The 23,531-nt window shown below is 35.8% G+C and overlaps 1 protein-coding gene across 5 annotated transcripts in view; it reads right to left on the minus strand.

Annotated features, from left to right (window-relative positions):
- BMP2K (BMP2 inducible kinase) overlaps positions 1–23,531 on the minus strand; it is a 136,423-nt gene that overhangs the window by 23,314 nt on the left and 89,578 nt on the right. For 3 of the 5 annotated variants that reach the window (XM_043572391.1, XM_043572390.1, XM_043572389.1), the window contains exons 10-15: positions 21,897–22,057; positions 17,679–17,896; positions 16,268–16,366; positions 15,095–15,279; positions 10,472–10,629; positions 3,403–3,513 (exon numbers count right to left, since the gene is read on the minus strand). In XM_043572391.1, coding sequence (XP_043428326.1) covers positions 3,403–3,513; positions 10,472–10,629; positions 15,095–15,279; positions 16,268–16,366; positions 17,679–17,896; positions 21,897–22,057 — 932 coding nt within the window. The remainder of the gene's footprint in view (positions 1–3,402; positions 3,514–10,471; positions 10,630–15,094; positions 15,280–16,267; positions 16,367–17,678; positions 17,897–21,896; positions 22,058–23,531) is intronic. The other 2 variants (XM_043572393.1, XM_043572392.1) reach the window with 1 other exon arrangement.

Raw genomic sequence — 23,531 nt, forward strand, 5'->3', positions numbered from 1 at the left:
GATGCCCACTCTCACCGCTGCTGTTTAACATAGTGCTGGAAGTTCTAGCATCAGCAATCAGACAACAAAAGGAAATCAAAGGCATCAAAATTGGCAAAGATGAAGTCAAGCTTTCGCTTTTTGCAGATGACATGATATTATACATGGAAAATCCGATAGACTCCACCAAAAGTCTGCTAGAACTGATACAGGAATTCAGCAAAGTTGCAGGATACAAAATCAATGTACAGAAATCAGTTGCATTCTTATACACTAACAATGAAGCAACAGAAAGACAAATAAAGAAACTGATCCCATTCACAATTGCACCAAGAAGCATAAAATACCTAGGAATAAATCTAACCAAAGATGTAAAGGATCTGTATGCTGAAAACTATAGAAAGCTTATGAAGGAAATTGAAGAAGATTTAAAGAAATGGAAAGACATTCCCTGCTCATGGATTGGAAAAATAAATATTGTCAAAATGTCAATACTACCCAAAGCTATCTACACATTCAATGCAATCCCAATCAAAATTGCACCAGCATTCTTCTCGAAACTAGAACAAGCCATCCTAAAATTCATATGGAACCACAAAAGGCCCCGAATAGCCAAAGGAGTTTTGAAGAAGAAGACCAAAGCAGGAGGCATCACAATCCCAGACTTTAGCCTCTACTACAAAGCTGTCATCATCAAGACAGCATGGTATTGGCACCAAAACAGACACATAGACCAATGGAATAGAATAGAAACCCCAGAACTAGACCCACAAACGTATGGCCAACTCATCTTTGACAAAGCAGGAAAGAACATCCAATGGAAAAAAGACAGCCTCTTTAACAAATGGTGCTGGGAGAACTGGACAGCAACATGCAGAAGGTTGAAACTAGACCACTTTCTCACACCATTCACACAAATAAACTCAAAATGGATAAAGGACCTAAATGTGAGACAGGAAACCATCAAAACCTTAGAGGAGAAAGCAGGAAAAGACCTCTCTGACCTCAGCCGTAGCAATCTCTTACTCGACACATCCCCAAAGGCAAGGGAATTAAAAGCAAAAGTGAATTACTGGGACCTTATGAAGATAAAAAGCTTCTGCACAGCAAAGGAAACAACCAACAAAACTCAAAGGCAACCAACGGAATGGGAAAAGATATTCGCAAATGACATAGCGGACAAAGGGCTAGTATCCAAAATCTATAAAGAGCTCACCAAACTCCACACCCGAAAAACAAATAACCCAGTGAAGAAATGGGCAGAAAACATGAATAGACACTTCTCTAAAGAAGACATCCGGATGGCCAACAGGCACATGAAAAGATGTTCAGCGTCGCTCCTTATCAGGGAACTACAAATCAAAACCACACTCAGATATCACCTCACGCCAGTCAGAGTGGCCAAAATGAACAAATCAGGAGACTATAGATGCTGGAGAGGATGTGGAGAAACGGGAACCCTCTTGCACTGTTGGTGGGAATGCAAATTGGTGCAGCCGCTCTGGAAAGCAGTGTGGAGGTTCCTCAGAAAATTAAAAATAGACCTACCCTATGACCCAGCAATAGCACTGCTAGGAATTTATCCAAGGGATACAGGAGCACTGATGCATAGGGCCACTTGTACCCCAATGTTCATAGCAGCACTCTCAACAATAGCCAAATTATGGAAAGAGCCTAAATGTCCATCAACTGGTGAATGGATAAAGAAATTGTGGTTTATATACACAATGGAATATTACGTGGCAATGAGAAAAAATGAAATATGGCCTTTTGTAGCAACGTGGATGGAACTGGAGAGTGTGATGCTAAGTGAAATAAGCCATACAGAGAAAGACAGATACCATATGGTTTCACTCTTATGTGGATCCTGAGAAACTTAACAGGAACCCATGGGGGAGGGGAAGGAAAAAAAAAAAAAGAGGTTAGAATGGGAGAGAGCCAAAGCATAAGAGACTGTTAAAAACTGAGAACAAACTGAGGGTTGATGGGGGGTGGGAGGGAGGAGAGGGTGGGTGATGGGTATTGAGGAGGGCACCTTTTGGGATGAGCACTGGGTGTTGTATGGAAACCAATTTGTCAATAAATTTCAGAAAAAAAAAAATAAATAAAGCATTGAAACAAAAAAAAATAAAAAATAAAAAAAATAAATGTCACAGAGTAAAACAGAGAACATAAAAGTATGTAGAAACTCCTAATTATTGTGCTGCATGTTCTGGAAAGCCAAATCTAAATGTTGAAAGGTATTAACACCGCCTCAATATATTCATCAGAAATCCTGAACACCTGTTTCTTATTAAACTTACAACTAAAATTTTTCTTTTGTTTATAAGGTGTTTCTTTTGTTGTTGTTCTCATTTGTGTGCATGTTTAAATTTTTTTTATGTTTATTCATTTTTGAAAGACATAGAGCACAAGCAGGGGTGGGGCAGAGAGAGAGGGGAACACAGAATCTGAAGCAGGCTCCAGGCTCTGATCTGTCAGCACAGAGCCCCATGTGGGGCTCGAACTCACGAACTGCAAGATCATGACCTGAGCCAAAGTCAGATGCTCAACTGACTGAGCCACCCAGGCGCCCCACTTGTGTGCATGTTTAAATGTTTAAATGGTAGCAATGATGTTATTACATATATGTAACTTGCCTGAGTGAAAAATACAAGGAAAAGAATGCAAGAACATGGCTGGCAGTTACCTTGAATATAGTAAACAAAACCTTTACCTTCTAAGAAGGCATTATTTCTTCTAATATATTTCTCTTTTCTATCATCAAACTCTTTTTTTTTTCCACTATGAACACACACACAAATCCATTTATGCCAAAGTGGGATCTTATTCTATCCTAGTATCTTCGACAGTGTTAACTGGGGAATTACTTGGAAAATATTACTACAGATATTTATTGCTGGCAATAACAGTATTTAAATTCTAAATTAAAATTAAAGGAAAAAAGAAGAAAAGAGCAATTTGTCACCAAATTACTGTGACAAGTACAAAATCAGTAATACTTTTTAAACACAGCTAAAAAAAAAAGCATGTATAAACTTAGGAAAACACAGGATTTTTAAGCAAAAGCTGAGTATAAAAATATCTTTGAATGTATTTTAAATACATAAAAAGGAGAGAGATGTTATACATGAATTGTTTTCAATGGTATCCAACAATAAAGATAAGAAGAAACAGTTATGGTTCTACTATGTAAATCAGCATTTTTCTACATTGGCAAAAAGCACAACTGAACATCCAAATGGAAAGAATGACACCAGGAAGACTAGAACGGCAAAGGTAAAAATAATTTTCTATTTTCTGTAACTAACACCTAATTCTTACTTTGGCTTTATATTAACAAAATGTTTTTTGTTATTTTTATTATCGTTGTTCTTATGTGTATTTTTTAGTGATAATGATGATGTTACATATGTAACTTGCCTGGGTGAGAAATGAAAGGAACAGAACCAAAAGGATCTTCTGGAGGATGGTTATGTGGAGCAGAAAGTGGGTCTACATTCTTATCTGAGGATGCTCTCTCCTCGAGCCTGTCTGTAAAAATAAGATGAAACAAAAAATAAAATAAAATAAAAACGGTCTTTAAATTAAAAAAAAAATGGTAACAGTATAAATAAAATTAAACACAGCAACAGCCTTTTTGAAAAATATTAGATTCAGAGTTCATTTTTATAAGTATTAGGGGGTAAGTCCTGAGCTTAATAGATACTTGTTGCTACAAGGCAAGCTTAACAATATCCTCTCACTGCTAAATATCACAAACACAATTAACCTAATAAATAACTTAGTTTGGTTTATTTAAATACCCAGTTGTCTTCAACTTGTAACATACTAGACCTGAACTAAAACCCAGCTTACTAAAAAGAGACACATTTGGCAGACTTCCTCCAAACATACATATGGGAAAAATATTGCAAACGGCTATTTATTCATAAAATAGGTAAATCTTATTTCTCAATAGCAATAATTTATTACATTACTGTTCATTTCTCATATTACTTTGTAGTTATTTTATCATTCACATATACACAGAAAGATACAGATATTCCTCTATTAAATTAAAAGCCTTAATGACAGAGTATATTATTTTATCCAATAGATATCTGTGATCTAGTATGTGCCAGGCACTATTCTAGGCAATGGGCAGACAACATCAAACAAAATGAAGGGTCTTGCCTTCTTGGAGTTTATATGCTGGCATGGAAAAACAAACAAACAAAAAAAGCAATAAGCATAATGAGAAATACATAGAGCATGTTAAAAATAAAGCCGTAGAGAAAAGTGCAGTGTGGGGTAAAAAGAATTAAGGGTGTGGGCACAAGTGACAGTAATAAATAGACTCATAAGTATCAGGTGAGAAAAGACTCTAAGGAGGCAGGGAAGGGATACCTGGGGAAGGACACACCAGACAGGGGGAATGCAAGAGCAAAGGCTCTGACTCTTGCAGAGGCAGGCTTGTCCCCTAACTCCCTAGTAGTGATTACCTTGCTCTGCTCTTAAACTGCATATCACAGGCACTTGATCAGCTGGGAACTTCTCAATTTTTGTAAGTTGTCTCCCTATCCTCTGATTCTTAGCAATCAAGCATATACTATTAGGAACCCATTCTGTTTTTTCAGGCATTTTAAGCATTCCTAGGACTATACCCTTCATGTTTAAAAAACCCTATGGATAAATTCTGCGGGTCTCATTTGAGTCCTAAGACATTGCAGGGTACGCAAAGAAAATCCAAATATAATTAGACGTTCCTAAAAATGAAGCATAACTTCAGAATGAAGCAAAAAGCTCCAAGTGAAAGCACCCTAGGACAGTGCTTCTCAAATTAAAAGTGCATTCCAGTGAGCTGGGATTTATTAAAATTCAGATTCCGATTGGACAGTTCTGAGATGGGTTCTGAGACTCTGCACTTCAACAAGCTCCCAGGTGATGCAACACTACTGGTCCAGGGAGCACACTCAGGAAGGCAAGCCCTACAGTCGACAATATCCTAACTATACTTAATTGTTGCTATGGAGAATTCTTTAAATACCCTTATGAGAATGGATACAATTATCAGCTTTTATGGCTAAACTAACTCTGCAATATCCACCTGAAACTTTGGGTTGACTAAAATTTTACTTGAAATTTCACTGGTAATATAATAATAAATATTTTGTGAAGACAACAAACTGACCATTGATTTATGCACAAACTAAAAGTTCCAAAACTTAAGAGTTACTTTTCAAATCCAATACTGCATTGGATAACAATGAAAATTCTGGTACAGAAAAGAAAAGGACAAAGGAAAAGAGGAAGTGGGAAAGGACGGATGAAAGAGACTATCTCAGAGTGACAGCCACAGCATAACAATATCCAAGATCCCTCATTCTTGAAAATCAAGACAGTATATGCAAGTACTTAGGTCTAAACTAGGACCAAACTTCCTTTCTAAACCACTTGCATTGTAAGTGCTAGGATTCCTGTATAAAATGTAGTTACCTGGGCCTTACCACAAACCTAATGAATCAGATTATCTGAGCAGGAGTTTGAGAATCTACACTTTAATGTGCTCTCCAGGTTTATAAACCAGTACTGTACCAATGGTTCCCAGCACATAAAAATGCAAAGTTATCACTAAGGTTCTTTGAATCCCCATGCACTGGTATATTATCTCCATCAATCTATGGCAAATTCACATAAATGTATAAACAGCACCATGTAGTTATGACAAGAGTACAAACATTATCGTGTAGGGATAAACCAGTATTTTTTATACAGTGAGTCTCACAGTTTAAAATATGGAGACACTCTTATATGCAAAGTTCATTTATCCAATTATTTCAAAACAGAAATCAGAATAAATTCACTATAAAATGAATCATGTTCTCACTGTTCCATAAAACAAAGAATCAATTTTTCCATGGAGGACTTTTTTTTTTTTTTTAAATCATTTAAATTTCTGAAGTTCACTGGATAGGGGCACCTGGGTGGCTCAGTCAGTTAAGTGTTCGACTCTCGATTTCAGCTCAGGTCATGATCTTGTGGTTCGTGAGACTGAGGCCCACATCAGGCTCTGTGCTGACAGAGCATAGCCTACTTGGGATTCTCTCCCTCTCTCTCTCTGCCCCTTCCCTGCTCACACATTCCCTCTTTCTCTCAAAATAAACATTAAAATATTAATAAAAAAAAAGTTCACAGAATAATCTAGATCTCAGGGTACAAAATACAAATAAATACATATATTAATTTTTTTAATTATTAATTACCTATAATTGAAAGCTAATGAAAAGGTATACAGGAATACTTTTCAAATACACAGTCACCCCTAAATGAATTTAAATCCATTTTCAAATAATTGGTGTACATTAGAGCAAAACTTGAGCTTGATTTGCCCAATATTAAGAAACTTACCTCCTCCTGCCTTCCCAAAAGAATTATGTAGGTGAATAAAGACATATCTTTTCAGAATTTTTAATTGATACAGATGGCAAAAATACAGGATTTAAAAATCCTAGAATCAAAGTATATTCCACAACATCATCAGAAAATTAATATACCCTGATAAGTTAACTCAGCGGCTTATATGGGTAATGGACTGAATAGCCAAAAAGTTAATGAATAAATTTTACAAGTACAGTCTTCACCTGATACTTCTGAAACTACTCAAATATATTTGAGAAGTTCTGTTATTCTGCACTGAAGAAACAGCCATAAATGTGAATTTGCTTAAAATGGAAAGAGTTAGTATTTTACAACAAACTAATACAGATGTTTACATCTATATCTTTCCATGGCTTCGCAGGAAAAAAAGAACACATTCGGTGGAATGTGCAAAGCAGCCATAGTCTGTGGTTTCTTCTCTTCTTCCTTTTAGTTACTGTAACACGGTTTTAAACAGAAACAAACAATTGCCATCAACAAAAATAATATTCCATTAAGTATTACTTTTAATTAACATGCAGAGCTACACAACCATTTGAACAAATGCAAGTTAAAAATTTTCCCAAAGCAAACACCTGTATTCTAATTAGTGTTTAATGTATTAAATTTTATCACAGATTTCTAAAGTTTACATGCTAATCTGGATATTTTGGTACAAAAGACAAAGAAAAATACAAGTTTAAGCTTTAAAAAATGCCACTGATATCAGCTTTATTCATGATGCTTAAATTTAATTTAATGTTTTGATTTTAAGTAGGAACAGACAAAAAATTCTGAACCATAAATAATATTCAGTTACACTGAAAGCAAAAGCAAGAATCTGGTCTATTTTATATGTTAAATCCCTTTGCCAACTGGTATATGGAATCAACAACTGTTTTCTTTATTGTTTTTTTTTTTAATTTTTATTTACTTTTTGAGGGAGAGACAGAACGAGCGAGCGAGCACGAACAGAGGAGGGGCAGAGAGAGAGGGAGACACAGAATCTGACGCAGGCTCCAGGCTCTGAGCTGTCAGCACAGAGCCCGACGCGGGGCTCGAACTCACAGATCGTGAGATCATGACCTGAGCTGAAGTCAGATGCTCAACAGACTGAGCCACCCAGGTGCCCCGACAACTGTATTCTTTAATTAAAGATCACTAAAAAAGTTTTTGTTACCAACTACTAATATTTTAGAATTCTGGTATGTCAAAATATATGATTCTTAAATCACCTTTTGGATAATACACACAAGTAAAATATTTCCTAGACAGAATTATCCTTTTTTTTTTAAAATAAATAACCATGTACCATCTTAAAAATAAAACCTCAGATGGCAATGTATTACTCTGAACAATCATTACATGGGCAATGCCTATATACAGGTATTCAGTTTCTCAATGGAAAGCATATCACAAACCAAATACAAACTACTTCAAAAAAGAGTCTGGAAAATAGCTGGTAAAATCTGTGCTGAGAAAAAAGGAAAATTTGCTATTTCAAATCCATCAATAATTTACTTACTATTTTACAAAAAGTTTTTAACAACAAAGAAACCAACTAGTAATGACCAAAATTAATTAACTTTCATTACACTGTTAGCCTTCCACTGAAACTCCTAAGGTTCTGAATGAAATCTTCTATGCAGCAGGGAAATTTAGACCTTGTCAAGTGGATCAAATATTAGATACCTTATTGCTTGTGAGTCAGAGGTGCTAACGAGGACTGAATATATTACAGTTAAGTAACACTTTGCAAAGAAATCTTTCTAAACTATATTCTATACATTAATGATTTCTTTATAAGCGTTATTAAAGATATTTCACCTTTTTTGAACACCATTATTACAACTATCAATTATTAAGGAAAAGACAGACTTTTTTCTTTTGCTGTCATGTCATTTCTGCTGTTGATGTTGTTTGTGCATAAAGTCCCTTCTAATTTGGTTTTTCTAAACCTGATAGTTTATATATAATTTTTAAATGCTGGTTAAAGGGCAATAACCTCAAGATGGAACCTATGATTTCCACTGAAGATGAGGAAAGGGAGGTGGCATTTATGGAGTGCCCAAACTCTTTCAAGACATTATTTAATTTTCCTGATAACTCTGCGAGGTAAGCATCATTATACCCAGTTTATAAACAAGGAAGTGAGACAGCAGTTATGTCCCTTTCCTGAGATTACAACCTAATTAAATGGCATTGCCAAGTATCAGAACCCTCGTATGTTTTCTGGTGCTATATGCCAATTTGAGTGTGGCAGCCCTGTGACAGTGGTTTCAATAGCTCAGGGACCATCTAGGCACTTTTCCAAATGGCTAACTTGCTCCAAAGTCTGACCTTCAGATAAAGCTCCTCCTGTACTTGCATTTGGAACTTAGTATCTTTCCATAATCAACAGGGCAGTAAAATCTAAACTCTTTGGCATACACGTGTGCACAGATACATACAAAAATTACACGTTATCTGATCCTGAAGTTTGAAAGCAAATAGCTGGTTAAGAGTTTTACATGTTAACCCCAAATTTTATGAAGTTATGTACACATGAATATACTATATGCTATTTTTCCCTAAGTGAAGTAAGTAAAATTTGGCTGTCATTACAAATTCTAAGATGCTCAGAATAACACATTTTTATAAGATAGAGAATACTCTACCCCTTCCATCCACTGATGGAAAAAAAAGGAGGAGTTTTATCCAAAGAGTAGAAAATACTGATTTAGCAAACCCTTAGCTACCATCCTGGGTCAAAACACACTAAAATGAATATTTTAATTTTACCTTTTGCTTTCAAAATAACCTCATAAATTGTATTGATTTAGTTAATCCCTGGGTCTCCCTGCCACTACCCCGAAAGAAAGAGATACTTCATTTCCTTCTTTAAAACTTGTCTCATACTCAACATAAAGTATGGGGATACTCAACATAAAGTATACTAGAAATGCCAAACAAAAACAGTCATGGTTTACAAAAACTTTTTTAATTAAAAGATGTAAGTTTGGTTTTACCAGAGTTGACAAACCTTTATTAAAGGTTCAAAGCTCATTTTTATATCTGCATTAATCATCAACTTAATTTTTCATAAGCATATAACCAATATGAAGAATACAAATTTAAATCCTAAACAAGTAGTCTTTCGTGAATTCAGGGCATTTATAAAAATTTTACATAAAATATGTATCAGTTGGGAAGAAAGCATTTCATCTAATCAGTGTTCTCATTAAGCCAGTTACCTAAAATAAAATAGAAGCTAGGAACTAAAACTAGGGACCATTTGGATTGTCTTTTCACACGCAAAACAGGAAAACACACTTGGACAGGCGTGTGCACACACACACACACACACACACACAGGCCTCCAAAACCTGAAAATTATCTACAGACTCTAGAGGTTAGCTTCTTGTTCCTATTTTGCAACCTTCTGAAAACATTCCACACATCCACCTTCCAAAAAACAACTTTTCTAAAATACGTGTGGTGAGGCTTGACATATATATTAGGTAATTTAAGAAAAGGTAAGGATTCCAAGTAAAAACATTGAGATATCTGATTTAAAGTGGAAAATAATTTATTTATCTTTTGCCATATCAGGACAACAAAGCAGCCCTTTTATGTCAGGACTCAATGAAAGGGCATCACAAAACATTAACATAATGTAGTAGCCCATGTTTTCTTTCAGGCACTTTCAAAGGGCATTTCAGACCCACAATATCTTCTACTGAGTGTGCAAGAAAACAGAGCTGCAAAATGATTAGTAAGCAAGATACTAATGTCTCCCTTTTCATTTGAACATTAATTTTCCATGTTTTAGAGATATTCTGAATTTAACATTCAAAGTTATGCAGTATTTAAGTGTTAGGAATCAGCATTATTATCAGCAATCTTGGATTTAATAGCTACTATCAAGCAATTGATTTCTAATGCACACAACATAGTTAGATAGTATATATAAAAGAAGATGGCCTGATTTTTGCCCTCAAATGCACAAAAAGAATTTTCTATTTACCACCTCAAAACAGTCTTTGGCCTTGCTGAATTATTATAGAGCTGTTATATTACTGTGAAGCAAAGTAAGCCTTCAAGTGTCCCTTACTTGATCTCAGAAGGTCAAATTCTCTGTCCAACAGTTCCTCTTCTGTTAACTTGGAGAAATTATCCTCTCCAAAAGGATTCCACCCTGACATATCAGGTGGGTTACTGATGTTCTTCTGACTTGTAACATTTGCAACTGCCTCTTTACCAGCAACTGACCTATAGTAATAATTAAGAGAGGGAAAGAAGAAAAAAAAACATTAGAATTAAAAATTCTAAAGTGCCCTAGTTCATACTTTCTAAATACTTAGAAAAGCAGATCCTTTTATTATGATGGAGATGGCAGATTAAGGAGACCACCTGGGATCTGAACCACCCCCATGTGTACCCTTGGGCAGGTTCCTTAACCTCTCTCTGTCTCAGCTTCTTCATCTGTAAAACAGGAGTAACTATATACCCCATAAGGTTACTGAGAAGATTAGTTAATACGTATAAAACAAAAAGAATGGTATCTAGAAAAAGAAATCAGCACTCAATAAATATTATGATCATCATAGCAAACAGCCCTAAAGTGACAATCAGTTGCCATGTCAAACAGTATCACTCTAAAATCACTATTGAATATGATCTTATGCCCTGGTTATGTTGAGAACACCACAATAATTTTCCTTTTGACAAAGGCATTCTCTACACAGCTACCAAGAAAACATGAACTGTTAGGACTGCTTTATGTATTAGCTAGAACTAGATGACGGTTGTTTTCTACTTAATAAATAACTCATGGTATTTAAAGTATCTACATAGCTGGAGCTTGGGATCACTGATTTTATGAAACTTATCTAATAGGCCTTTTGGCTTTTAAAAGAAGGTGAGAATGTAAAGATTTCTTAACCTGACAATCCCTTGGTACCTGTCAGTCACCCCAGCCTGGAAATATACCACAGGTACAAGGCAATGTAACAAAGTTGTCACATTTGTTTCATAATTCAGGTCCAGATATTCTAACATTGGTAATGGAGGGAGAATCTCCATGCATTTCTTAAAAAGTACCTCAAATTTGCAAGCCTTGACTCATCTCCCTAAATACACTCTCCCCTTGGGAGCTTGCTTCCACTGCCACCACTCAGATCTTGAAAAGAGAGGGCAAAAGTTGCCCATTTAGTCCTCTAGTCCAAGCCTGTACAGTATAGCTGAGCCAAGAAGGAATGTGTAAACACTTACTGAAAGCTAGACAAAAACATAGTAATTTACCAACAAGTAGATAGTCTTTTTTAGTAAATATGACTTAGCTATCTTAAAATCAAATATAATTCGTTTTGAACTCATGGTGGGAACGCATCAACTGCCAATATCTAAGCCTGCCTCCACATGACAGAATCTCATACTAATTCCAAAACTGCCTTCAAGGACTTTCAGAGCCCCTGAAACACAAATCAGAGAGGCTAGAACTCAAACAGAAATAGGTGTTCTCCCTCCTGCCTGCCAATGATCCCTTTGAGAACTTTCTGATTCCCTATCCCTATCCTCCTCTTGATGTTCTTTGGATGATTTCATTGATTCTTCTTGGTAGACTATAAATCAATGAGGCGTGTCACCTTAACCAATGGTTTAAATAGGTGTTAAAATACATCTACAAGTTCTTGGACACTCCTCCCTTCAAAGCACAGAATCGAATTACCCTGCCCTTGAATATTGGGTTAGATCTAGTGACTCAATTCCAACAAATGAAATATGGCAGAGAAGGACCAGTGTGTCTTCTGAGACTAGATCATAAAAGGCATCACAGGTTCTTTCTTGCCCTCTCTTTTGGACCATTTGCTCTTGAACAAACCAGAACAAATAATTCTTTATTCAAAACAGTCTTTGGCTTTGTCAAAAAGAATACTTAAGCAACCTTTTGGAAAGATCCATGTGACAGAGAACGAAGGCCTCCTGCCCTAAGCCATGTTGAGTGAGCCATCTTATGAAAAGATCCTCCAGCACCAGCCAAGACTTCAGCAGACTGCAACTCCAGGCAAACATCTTAACTGTACCCTCATAAGAGACCCTTCCCTTGACATAAACATAGGGCTAAACCACTCCGAAATTCCTGATCTAAAGAGTGTATGAGATCACAAATGTTTATCATTGTTTTAAAACACTAAATTTGGGGGTAATTTATTATGCAGCAACAAATAACTAATACAACAGGGCAATTTACCATAAAAAGTAAAATAATATATGTGTTGATGTTTATGTCACTATTATTTGAATACATCATGGTAACACTCTCCAATAGCCATACTAAAGATATATCAACACAATGGAAGAGTAGAAATTTTAGCAGATTAAGTGGTAAAGGAAATAATCATGCTAACCAAGATACTGACCTTTCCCTTTGTCTAAGGAACTACCTGGTTTCTTATCTTCTACTCAAACATCTCTTATACACTTAGAGCCAAACATTTAACCCAATTCTCACCTTCTACTGACCTAGTTATAAGCAGGAATATTTGCTTACAGATGACCTTTTAAATTGTTAAGATATTATACTCAACATATCTTTGGTAAAGATTGATATTAAATGGAAATATTAACGAAGTAACATTAAGGCCCCAAGTGCAACTGAATTGTTCCTCTGGGAAACTAGTGCTCATATTTGCCAAGTATGTAACTGTTTCTACCTATTTAACCATTACCCTTTCCTGCTCCAACCTCCCATCTCCCTCAATACATAATTTCACAGGGGTGGAGTTAAAACGAGTCTTATGCACTTTCACAGATATCCAATTCAATATTTCCCAAACTGGAGTATGCAGAGGATTTTGATGATAAACCAATTTTTTTTTTCTAAAGTTACACAGAAATTAGGAAAAAAAAAATTCCCAAACACATCACACCTGTGATTCTATACACAGTGTCACTGGAGATGAGATTTAAGTAGGCAATGCTATGTGAGCTACAAGTCATAGCTTTCAGCACCCTGCATGCTTACCTGGGCCTCATATCTTTAGATACTCATCGTCCTTTATAACTAATCAGTTTAGATAGTGCACATGCAATGGAACACTAACAAGAACTTTCTCCTACAGATTTTCAATGAGGACTCTATTCTCATCAGTGACAAACCTTTGTTTCCAAAGGTTGGCAATCCTTTAGAATACAAAGTATACGTAATATATATGCTATATATACCCACACTCACACACACGATGTAACTGACATTTTTTATGCTCATTAACATCAAAAGTAAAAACAAATTAATATAAATCTCATCAGTATCTTAAACTAAACAATACTGAGGAGAATATCCTATTTTTAATAAAGAATAAAACTATTCCATTCTTATCCCTAGGGGACTTATTTTTTAGGTATATCTTTTTTGTAAATGTAACAGATTAGTACTTATGTTTCATAGATTTTAGTAGTTTTAATATGTTTAAAATGTTTAATATGATTTGTTTTAATGCTATTATTTGCAATAATGCTATTAATTTATTAGAGACAAAAATGGTATGTGGTTAAATCAAAAAACTGTAACCAGAGTAGGCAAATAACAAATGGTTTGGCAAATACCAATCTGCATCTTTAAACCAGCCTCTGATCTTATGCCCTGCTCTGCATACTTGTCCTAATTCATGCACCTCAATTTTTAATTTAGGAAAACACTTCAATAAATCCATTTGTTCTCTCTCCCTCTCTCTCTCCCTCTTTCTCTCCTTCTCTCTCTCTCTCTCTCTCTCTCTCTCTCTCACACACACACACACACACACACACACACACACACACACACACACAGGCTGGGAGGTGTATTACAGCAAACTGTATACTTTATTCCTCTCTTGACATGCTCAGTGATATTTCTCATGCCCAAATCCTAGCCAAAGCTTGCAGATACCTTTTCCCAGCTAATGATCATATCCTTAAATAGTGTTGTAGGAGAACTTCTTTAGTGTTCCAGTAACCAAAGTTCTAGCAACTACTTCCTTCTATGTATCCAGAAATACTGGGAAGTATTCATAATGGCCAAGAGATTTTTTCATTACAAAATCCTGAAGCACTCCCCAATTCAAATCTGAGTTTGAAAACATTTATGCCACCGTTTTTTAGTTTACTGTAATGTTTTCAATATGAATTATCCTGGAAAAATAACTACTAACCAATGTATCTGAATACCAAAATGTACAAGGCTGTAGTAACAATAACCTTATACTTCTTATCTTAAAAAAGAACCAAATGACATGTTACTATTTTTTGTACCTCTTTAAAGTAAACCAAATTAGGCAATCTGTGGGTAAATATTATCTAATTAATTCAAAGCAATAATATATAAGGAGAAAAAGCTAAATTAACTTGTCTACAAGAATTACTTTTTTAAAATATTAAAGTAGCTTGTCAGGGTTTTGTTTCTATTTACATTACAAAGAATGTCTTAACATATAAGCCACTAATTTCCTTAGCCTTAAATGCTGCTGGATATTGCCTAAGCCTTACCTTGCAAATAGCAATCAGCAGACTTAACTAATGGAAATGCAAGGAAGGATGGGGATGCACAGGGACAGAAAGAGAGGACGTGTAAGACAAAAAGGGGGACTTTGCAGAGACATGGACTCTGGAGTACTTCAGGAGCCACACAGTGACTCCACTCCACATGTACACCCACTTCCACAATAATTTCTTTTGCATTCACCGGAAAAACACTTGCCTATTGGCACTGTAGGAGGGGTCCGCTATAGTTCCAACCTGAGCTGGAAGTGATGAAGTGTAGGAAACTAAGGCCGGTGAGAACTCTTGAGGGGAGGTAAGATACTCAGGAGACGCCTGTTGCTGAGGCTGCTGATGCTGAGCTAGCATTTGTTGCTGCAAGAAAGCCTGCTGGTACTGCTGCATCTGAAACAAGAAACGCCTGTTACACAAAACAGCACTTGCTCCAGGTCACTAAAGCACAGTCAGCATCGCACCTAGTTACTCTGCTCCTTCCTTTTCACGTTGGCAACAAAATCAGAAGCCTGAAAAACAATTTATATATGAAGGAGCGGCTTGCTACTGGAATACCTCAGCAAGATAAAATAAGTCTATTTAAGAAGCTGTTTAACTGTATGTATTATGGTGATTATTTTGCAAAATATACAAATATCAAGTCATTACATTTACCCCCAAAACTAATATAATGTTATGTCAATTATACCTCAATTAAAAAAAAAAAAAAAGCTGTAAAGCCTGGCTCTCTTGGCAGGATTCAAATTCCTCATTTGAATAGTTTAAGAAAAAGACAATGGAGTAGCTTACAGTCGCTAGAACAGCAGTTGCTATAAAAAATTTTTTAAAAAGTCACACTATTCTCTGAAGTAAATGCAATTTTCCTTTGGGTTTCTTTTTTTATTCAACAGATATGTGCCAAATGAAAGAGACATATGACAAAAGATCATGGGAAACAGATCATTTCCTTTATACCATGAGATAAGAGAAAAATACCATCAGTCAGTTACAATGTGCCAAATTCAGGTGCTACAGTTCAAACCAATGTAAAACTGCTTTGGAACACACGAATGGCCTTGTTGAAACTGTGTTGGGCACTTGGGTGGTTCAGTCAGTTAAGGGTCCGACTCTTGATTTCAGCACAGGTCACAATCTCGCTGTTCATGAGATCGAGCCCTGTGCCAGGAGAGCCTGTTTGAGATTCTTTCTCTCCCTCTCTCTCTGCTCCTCCACCCGCAAAAATAAACTTAAAAATAAAAAATAGAACTAAAAAAAAATGTGTTCATTAACCTACTTGGGTTAATTTTGAATAATTAAATTCTGAATAATACCATTTATACTGTGAATTCCAACACTGGAATGTATTCTCAGAAATTTCTACAAATTATATAACATTTACCATTGCAGGATACTGTGATGCAGAAGGTTGCGGCTGATACACTGAATGCATTAAAAACTGTTGCTGAAGGATCTGTTGCTGCTGCATTGCATGTTGATACTACAATGAAAAAACAAAGAAACTCATCAATATTACTTGTGCCTTTTTTGTGCCATAGTTGTTTTTTTTGTTTTGTTTTGTTTTGCTTTTTTTTTTAGTACTGATCTTAACATCATAACTATGGGTACTAGTGGTCCAAATACCAAAGTAAAATAGCTACAGTCAGTAAAGGACTATAACTTACACATGCTTATTGGAATTGGGTTTCAAAAGTATCAATGAAACATAACAGATTCAACTAAAACTATTCCCAGCACAGTTTAAGGATGTTTGGAAGAAAACTAAACCCAAACACATTTACTAATTAATGAAAACCCTAGTTTGTGTCCATGACCCATTATAGTAAATTCCTAATCTCCTCCATCTTCCCTTCAATGATATCTTCTGGCCATCCAATGGCACCGTCTACTTAACTATGTTCCGCTCTGGGTCTATCAGTCAAGACCAGAAGATGAGACATCCATGAGAAGTGCCATGCGTTTAATAGGCTCAAAAACATTTCAGAAAAGATGGAAGGATGATTGTGACAAGTCATTAAATTTGAAATAGTTTAGTGAAACTAGAAATTTGTAAGTCCTAACGAGGCAAAGGGCAGAACAGAACGTAAGGTCATTTTTTCCTATGTCCCTTCCAACTCTAAATGCCACTCGTACACACACACACACACACCACACACACACACACTCTCTCTCACCCTGGCCAAAAAAAAAAAAAAAAAGCAAAAAGAACAAAATCCCAAGATAATGTTACTTCTGAAAGCCTAAATTATCACCCTTCCAGTAATAATGTTATAAATCTGTTTCTCAACTCAAAATATAACCTGAAAAAGATAACATTCACCATAAACAGCCATGTTTATTCATAATGTCCAATGACTGAACATTTTTGGCTTCATAAAGCCATGATTTCAATCTATTTCAACAGAATATTCTTTTTTTAATGTTATTTTTTTAAGTTTATTTATTTTGAGACAGAGAGAGAGAACATGCGCAGGGGGACAGAGAATCCCAAGCAGGCTCCGTGCTGTCAGCGCAGAGTCCGACACAGGGCTTAAACTCACAAACCATGAGATCACGACCTGAGCTGAAACACAGAGTCGGACGCTTAACCGACTGAGTCAGCCAGGTGCCTCTCAAGAGAATATTCTTAAGAATCTCACAGACTGCAACTAAAATAATCAGGAAATTGGGCAAAGTGTTCACTTGGACCCAGAACTGAAGGTGCCCAGTGTATGAAAGGGAACTCCCTGATACTCAACAGCCACATGAATTTCACAACACTACTCCCGTATCCACAGTAACCAAAGAATTACCTGCTGCATGAAGGCATCCTGAAGTAACTGCTGCTGCTGCTGCTGCTGCTGCTGCTGCTGCTGCTGCTGCTGGTGAGGATGGCGATGCTGTAAATGCAGTTGCTGCAATCTCCAATCTCCCTGTTGTAGCTGCTGAAGTACTCTATGCTGTTGTGGAGGCTGCTGAGGGGGACCCTGACCCAATACAATCTCGGGGCCATTTCCAGGTCTCGGTGCTCCTAAAAAGTGGTTTCCATGTGAAACATAGGTTAACATACTCAAGACTTCAGCAAAATGGCTGGATTTCTAAACACTCATTTCAGTAACATTACCAAGGCATTTATATCCTTATTTTGTAACACAGAAACTTCCATATGCATGTAGTCCAAAGGGATTATTTACTGTAATCTTAAGTACAACTCTGCCCAAGTCAACATCTTAGAAACACTTCTTTCATATCTGTCAACACACCAGCCACATCCTTTCTTTCTTGCTTCTCAACTATCACATACACTGGCATAGGTCTGTGTCTTGGCCAATGTGATTCTCTCCGTCTACAACGCCACTTGCCACCCACTGCAATTCTTCTTATCCTTCAAAGTTTAGCTCAAATCTCTCTTCCTTGTTCCTTTATCTAATAGTTCCACTCAGTTTATAACATTTCATTCGGCCCTCACAAATTGTTTTCATGGCTATTTCCTAACTAGGGTCCCTGGTGGATGGGATGATGACTTATTGATCTGTTAATGCCTTAAGGAATCTTTTTTATAAGAGATGCTCAATAAATGCTAGCTTAGTGAATCTATTAATACTGCCTCCTAAATGGATATTTATTTATAAGCTTCATAAATTTTACCCAAGGCAAATCCTATAAATAAACTTTGGAATTATGAGAAAAAGACACACAACATCAAAAAGAAGAAATGTGATATACTATAATTTCTGTAGTCTCTTCCAATGAGTTACCATAAATTCAAATGCAGCTATATATTCCTAAGGGGGAAAAAGAGGAAGAGTGCAAGGAAGGAGAGGAAGATTCTTTTTCACCAATATCTTTAAACTTCCTAGGCCTTAAAATAACACGCTTCTATGAAAATAGTTTTGTAACATTCTAATTCTCCCAATTATAAGAAAATGCATGTTGACTGCAATTATTTTTGAATTTATAAAAATATGCAAAATAAAATTAAAACCATAATTGTACCACACAAACATAACCACCATTAATTAGCCTTTTAAGTGTATTTCTTCCCACTTAGTAGAGTACTGAAAAGTTAAGCTCCTCAGCGTTATTCGTCTTTTAGGACCTTGATGTCTAACCGTAGAACATTATGGCTGTGAGTGAAGCCCAGTCACATCAGCAATCATCATAAAATAACTCACGAGGCTCACCTTTCACCTCACAAACTGTGACTTCACATTAGTGACAGCAAGCTAAAGGAAGTTCCCTGGTTCTCAAGCCAAGGCCACAGAGCACCAGAGAAATCATAAACATCACAGCAATCCTACATGGAAACAATGCTTTCAAGTATATCATTAAATCGTCTTACTATTATTGCCCAGTTTGCAAATGATAAAACTAAGGCTCAGAGAAGTTAAGTGGAATCACTGGTAAAATTAAAGACAAACTATAAGAAAATATTTACAATATATTTAGCAAAGAACTAATACTCAGAATATAGAAAAATCAAATCTTCAGGGCAATAAAAAAATAAATAAATAAAAGCAAAACAATCTCACAGAAAATTACAAAAGATAATCCAGGAGAAAACAAACGGCCAGTAGACTGAAACGTTGTATTAATCAGGAATATTAAAATAAAAACAAAGATATTTCACCTATAAACAGGGAAACATTCTAAAAAACCAATACTATCAAGTGTTGGCAAGGATAGGAATCAAAGGACACTCACACTGTTGTTGAGTGTGAATTTTTGAAGTCTTTTTGGATGGCAATCTGACAAATTTTAAATGAGTATACCTTTTAATATCTTCCTCAGAAAAAATACTCTAACATGGAAATCAAAAGAGTCTGTTATAAGGATGTCCACCACAATACTTTTAATAACAACCAATACTGGAAATAACCTAAATGGTTTAATAAGCTATGATACATTCACACTACAGAACATCATCTACCCACTAAAATACACATGGTAGATTTATATGCACTGATGTGCAAAGCTCTCCTAACTGTAGGAGTTAAAAAAAAAAAAAAAAATCAAATTGCAGAGAACTATGTATGGTAAGAATCTACTTATGCTAAACACAACATAAATTATTTGTATCTATATATGAACATGCAAAAACATAAAAAAGGACCCTGAGAAAGCATACTAACCTATTGCTAGTTTACTCTACAGAAAAAATAACGGAGACTTTTACATTTTTCCCCGAAAACTACTGTGCTGAATATTTTAAAAGAATATACTTAAGTGTCACTTCTTGTATAATATTTAATGGGGGGAAAAGTTAAAAGATGCACATATGGGAGGGAAAAAGGAGTATTATTTTTCCAACTTAAGCTGGAAGCATGACAAAAAGAAATGCTGTCCCTGCTATAGGAGCAGGCCCGACCCTCACGGCTAGACTTGGTGTTCTCCTAATAAACAAGTTCACAGAACACCAACATCAGACAAGGCTTCCTGTGACCATGGTAGACCAGGACAAGGGGACCGAATCCTGACAAAATCAGAACCAACCACAAAAATGACCAAACCTCTCCCTGTCCTGGTGAATAGGGCTGACTACTGCTTCTATCTAGCTGGAACTTTAGCTCCCCTCCTTCTAGAGAAGTAAGATTTATTAAGATACCTAATAACATCATACCCTCGGCTTCCTGACAGCATTCAATCCAGAGCAAAGCCCCACCTTCTTCAAGCTTCCCCGAGAATTACCTAAAACAAGCCCAAATCCTTCAATAAGTCTTTTCAAGTTTCATCTTACTGAGACACCACCACAGATTCCCATGATATGTGAGTAATAAACCAAATTTATTCAAATACAAGTGTGTTCTAAGTGGTCTTTGGCTGGAGGGCATTGATACATCATAGAGAAGACTAGTAGATCTAGAACCCAAAATGGTAAAAAAAAAAAAAAAAAAAAAAAACACTAAATGCTTACTATGAAACAGAAACTTCCAGATAGCACACACCTTGTCATTTATTCTTTATAACAGGAAAAATAGGTGTTATTCCCATTTTACAGAAGAGAACAGTGAGGCTAAGAAAGACACAAAAGGCTTCAACTTCCCCTAATTTCTCTTTTCCATGGAACAATCCTCCCATCTGAGTGACATGACAGGAGTAAGCAGCAACGTGTCAGGTAACATTAACATTATCTTCCCTGAATATACACCTAACAGTAATAGTGGTAGCTAATATTTAACATTTCGTAAGGACAGGGGATTATATTAAGCAGTTATTTAATCCTCACAGCAATCCTATCAAATAGGTACCAAAATTTTTATAACATATATTACTAAGAAATGGGAAAAACAGAACTCAAATTCAGGTTCATGAGACTCAAACTGGTGGGCTCTTAACCATTAGAGCATACCAATTGAAAACATCTTAAATGAAAACATTTTAACATTAAAACAAAATAGCTAAATCATGAAATAAAATGCAAAACAGGGTTTTCTTAAGATGGGGCTTCATGTTATATCCCCAGACCCATGAGAGAACAAGTTTACTGGCTAATATTAGGGATATTTCCTTGAGGAAAAAATTTCTTTAGGTACTACACTGCACCATAATGCTTTGAGGATATTTTAGATTAGAAAAACAAATCTCAAAATCAGATGAGAAGACAGGTTTCTGTGTCGTAATGTCCACACGACCTAAGCTAGATGCCTCTGCCAAGGTTCTAGATGCAGTGGAAAGACATATAACTTTTTAAGGCTAAAGTTTCAACTTCCTCCTTTCCAATACAATACAGAATTTTCCATACTCTCAGAACTTTATTATCAACCTCAAACTCTACTAGCTGATGACTCTACGGATAAGCAAGTTGAAAGCATTTTATACCATACTTCTATATTACCAGTATGTTACTACTTTTGCCTACAACTTTAGGAAAAACTAGTTGAGTTTATCACACATCAGTAGAAAGTTTCTTAAAGCATTAAGTTATATGCTTCACAATAGTAAGTTTGCCAATAATTTATATTCCTAGGAATATCAAGCCATAAGATTTAAGCTAACTGTAAAGGTGACAAGGTTGGCAGGGCTGCTATTACCTTTTGGTCTGTGGCTACCGAATTCACCAGGAACAGGGACTTTAACAGGTGTTGCTGAACTCTGAATGGTCAGCACACTGGGGGTGGCAGTAGTAGAGTTGGCCTTTGGTCTTTGTCTTGGTGCAATTGAGGTTTCTGTTGGTCCAATGGTATCTGTTATTCTACAACAGAAAAATACACATTTCATTCTAAATACTGGCAGTATTTCTAATTTACTATTTGTCCTATAAAGCATCTATTTCAACAGATGCATTTTAATTATTACTGATGATATTAGTCCTCTCGGCCTCTTCCTGTCTCATTCCCAAGTATTAATTGTTTAATAAAGATAGGAAAGTAAATAAAATAAACCTAGCCATTTTCCTTAACTCAGTATGCTACCATTCACAGTCTGCCACTGAAGCTGGTAGATAAAGAATATAGGATTGCTCTTAAGGAAATGAAGTAGCAGACACAAACATAAACCTTCTCATAAGGTTCTGGACCAAATCAAGAGCCAGCTCTGTGAACCAGTCAGAAAAATAAAAACAAGATACAAACAACAGCCTCCCTTACCTTAGGCTCTAGGCCCAAGAACAAAAAGATGGCGCTCTAGGGCATGTGAAACAAAAAGGGGCCCAAATTTTCAGCAGGTGGAGCCATCTGCTCACATTCAACTTCTTGGATCTTTATGCTTTACTTAACAACAATGAATAGAAATCATATAAAACTCTTCCCACTAGGACTTAGTTTAGGCCACAGACACAGGAGGTCAAAGTGGTAAGCACAGGTTTGAAAACAGGAGACACTAAAAGACACAGACATTTTCTTTTCCAAAAAAAAATTTTTTTAAAGCCAGGGAAAACCTTTAACTTATATATTTATCAACTTATTTTTTTCTATAAATTCAGTACAAAACTTCAAGTACTTTTTAATAGAGTTATTGATTTACTTTTCAACATGATTGACATAAAATCTCTTCACCAAGTTCCCTTAGCACATTTTCAAATGATTTGGTACTTAAAAAGTTTGCATACATGATTTATCAAATATGTATCTGCTGCATGCATTTGGAGAAAGTCCTATGTACAATAACTGTACATCTACAGTTCTTTCTTATATCTGCATGTGCCACAAGAGGGAGCCCTCTCAACGATCTTTCTAAAAAGAAGTGAATTTGAATCAAAAGATTGTGGAAAATAGTAGAAATACATTATATGTGTGTTGTTTTCTAAAAATAACATTTATGTTTTAGATGGGATGGGTTATGGTACAAGTTACAGGAAAACTGAACTAAAAGGAAATGAGTTATATCTCATTGTAATGATAATCAAGTATTTACAGAGTTCAAATTACGGATATGGCACTAAAACCAATGCTGAAGTCTCTAAATTCAAGTAATCTGGGGACTGTATATTCTACACTATCTTTCTATCTGTCTATCCATTCTTTATTAAGATAGTAGAGGCCAGGCCCTACCCTGCCCTGTTCCTGTTATAAACTGCTCTATAGAGATTCACAACATACATGAGCATAGCAAAATTCCAAAAAACAAATTAAAAGGTCTGCAGATTTTAGTCTACTGCTGCCTAATTTTACCCATGTACCAACATCTATCATACGATTACTGCTATCCAGCAAACATGGCAGAATACC

The sequence above is a fragment of the Prionailurus bengalensis genome, chromosome B1 (assembly GCF_016509475.1).
Source record: "Prionailurus bengalensis isolate Pbe53 chromosome B1, Fcat_Pben_1.1_paternal_pri, whole genome shotgun sequence".
NCBI classification, from domain to species: domain Eukaryota; kingdom Metazoa; phylum Chordata; class Mammalia; order Carnivora; family Felidae; genus Prionailurus; species Prionailurus bengalensis.